The sequence below is a fragment of the Hyla sarda genome, chromosome 10, assembly GCF_029499605.1.
Source record: "Hyla sarda isolate aHylSar1 chromosome 10, aHylSar1.hap1, whole genome shotgun sequence".
Lineage (NCBI taxonomy): Eukaryota > Metazoa > Chordata > Amphibia > Anura > Hylidae > Hyla > Hyla sarda.
In genome coordinates this window covers 96195733-96198256 of record NC_079198.1, presented here as the reverse complement: position 1 = coordinate 96198256, position 2524 = coordinate 96195733, and the positions used below count along the sequence as shown (strand labels likewise).

The 2524-nt window shown below is 50.0% G+C and overlaps 1 protein-coding gene across 1 annotated transcript; it reads right to left on the bottom strand.

Moving 5' to 3' along the window:
- Nucleotides 1–232: 232 nt before the first annotated feature.
- Nucleotides 233–1992, bottom strand: HES4 (hes family bHLH transcription factor 4). Its single transcript, XM_056543338.1, has 4 exons — nt 1793–1992; nt 1573–1668; nt 1388–1475; nt 233–1099 (listed from the first exon to the last, which is right to left on the bottom strand). The coding sequence occupies exons 1-4, from the start codon at nt 1898–1900 to the stop codon at nt 543–545; spliced, it is 849 nt and encodes a 282-aa protein (XP_056399313.1). The 5' UTR covers nt 1901–1992; the 3' UTR covers nt 233–542.
- Between the last annotated feature and the right edge of the window lie 532 nt (nt 1993–2524).

The following is a 2524-nucleotide window of genomic DNA, read 5'->3' as shown; positions in this document are numbered from 1 at the left end:
GGACAGCCGAAGGCTGTCCGGGCATGCTGGGAGTTGTAGTTTTGCAACAGCTGGAGTGCCACAAGTTGGGAGTAGGGGTGGTATATCTGTAGTAATACTAGCACTACCCATATGGAACATATGTATGAAGACATCATGTAAATGCATACGACACCCCCATCCATAGGACTCAATATGCAACATCCCACCTCCAAGACACCCCCCACCCCCACAAGGACACCAAAACAAGGAATACGTTTTTAAGAGTTTATTTCATAAAACTCCTGTAAGTTTGGGAAGTTTTTGACACAAAAACCATCACAAGAACTTTGGCATTACACAATATTTGTACCAATTGTACAAAACTAACAAAAAAAAACAAAAACAACCTCTCGGTCTTAATACAAAATGGGTCATTTATACAAGATTTTTCATCATATATATATATAAAAAACGTGAAGTTCCTCATAGCGGGAAATAAATAGATTTAGATTGTCTCTATACGGCAAGGTCCCATACAACGGAACCAAAAATCAATACAAAAGTCTTATGGGACGAGTTCGTCACCAGGGTCTCCAGACGGACTCCGTGTCGGGCCCGGTGCTGACCCCCAGTGGGCTTACTGACTGCGCCATGTGGGGCATCTTGTGGCTGAAGGTGGTGAGTCCTTGCACCGGAGATTGGGCTTGAGCTGCACCGCCGGAGGTGACATTTCCATTGGCGTAGAGGGGGATAACCGGTCCGGGGCTGGAGGCGTAAGCTGGGTTGGGGATGAGGAAGGCAAATTGTCCATCGGTGGCCGGAACCAGCTGGAAACCTCCTTGGAAGACCTTAGGAGAGACGGCTTCCGCTGGGGTCATCTTGCAGGGCATGGGCACCGGGGCGGAGGCTACTGGTGCCGAGGGCAGCTGGACGTGCAGGGGTTGGCTGGATGGAGGCGGCTGTTGGTAATTCATAGCCACGATCTGACCCAAGCAGCTGGAGAGGTGCCCCAGAAGACGCGTCCTGACCTCGGTGTTCACCCCTTCGCAGGTAGACAGGAAGCGGGTGACTTCATTCATGCATTCATTAAATCCAGCCCTGTACTTTCCAAGGACTGAGGGATCAGCAGTCAGAGCAGCTATGGAGGGAAACAAGATTAAGATTAGTCCAATGCAATTTCATAGTCTGGTATTATCATCGCCTACAACTATATACACACACAGGTAATCATCTAGTGGGCCTCCAGCTGTTGCAAAACTACAACTCCCAGCATGCCCGGACAGCCGTTGGCTGTCCGGGCATGCTGGGAGTTGTAGTTTTGCAACAGCTGGGCGGTTTACCCACTGATTTAGCATATCATGATAAGAAAAACCACAAGTCCCAGCAATCTCACCCATGCACATCATAACATAGTCAAGATAAGTACCTGTCATTTGGACTCGCTGCAAGTTCCGCAGGTGTTTGACGGTCATTTCCAAAATATCCGCCTTTTCCAACTTGGAATGTCTAGAACTCTGCAACATTAAGAAAGAAAGATCATGAGCACCATGCCACAGCAGCACAGAGGATTAAAGCAGTGCATGTAATAGGATGCTACTGTGGGGAACTTACATCTTTCTTAAGGGCATCCAGGATGAGGGTCTTCAGCTGCCCCAGGCTCTCATTGATCCGAGCTCTCCTGCGTTTTTCCATGATGGGTTTGGAGGACTGTAAAAATAAATAAAGATAAGAAGTGATCAGTAACCGCGTAGTCATGTGGGCATGCAGATCCAAGGCTGTTCTGTGATTGGCATCAATGGGCACAGGGTGGGCACAGGGCGCGGATAGTTACCTTTCTGTGCTCGCTGGCACTCTTAGGTTTATCCGGGGTCTGGGCTGAGTTGGCCGGTGCCCCTGCAATAGGGGAGGCGGTGGGTTTCTCCATGCTATCAGCAGGCATGATCCTTCCAATAGATAGAGACACGCAATGGACTAGTTGTATCCGATTATCCGTGCGGCAGTGTGACTGTACCGCACTGTGTGTCCCGGCTCTATATATACCCCGCTCTGCTGCTCCCCATTCGTGTGAAACCTTCTCTGCATTCTTTCCCACACTCGCCTCGGCCAATCAGCGCCCGGGGCTCGCCCACACTGCGCTGTGATTGGTCAGGACGTTCCCTCCTCAATCACCCCCTCCTCCTCTCCCCCTCCCTCCCCGCGCCCGCAGGCTGCCAGTCACGCGTTTGGCTCATACCAGGGATCAGGGCTGGCAATGGAGCAAAGCACAGGGGCTGGGAGAGAGCACAGGTCACCGGGGCCCCGAGCACAACCACAGCAGACCCCCCGGCACCGTGCTCAGCAGCGCATGGGGAAAGGGCCTGCCGTCACTCGTGCTGCTTTACAGGGCAGGGACGGCTGCTGCTGCTGCAGAACTTCTTGGCAGCTGGGATTTGGGGCAATGGACTGGTGCAGAACTTAAAAAAAAAAAAAAAAAAAAAAAAAAAAAAAAATATATATATATATATATATATATATATATATATATATATACACACACAGTTAAACAGTGTGTGTGTATATATGT

What these genes read in the sequence shown, in the direction of transcription:
- HES4 (XM_056543338.1), bottom strand. Translation starts at nt 1,900, where the DNA reads ATGCCTGCTGATAGCATGGAGAAACCCACCGCCTCCCCTATTGCAGGG. An exon ending in GTGCCAGCGAGCACAGAAAG is followed by an intron (nt 1,669 to 1,792) that starts GTAACTATCCGC and finishes TTATTTTTACAG; the next exon opens with TCCTCCAAACCCATCATGGA. An exon ending in GCAGCGAGTCCAAATGACAG is followed by an intron (nt 1,100 to 1,387) that starts GTACTTATCTTG and finishes TTCCCTCCATAG; the next exon opens with CTGCTCTGACTGCTGATCCC.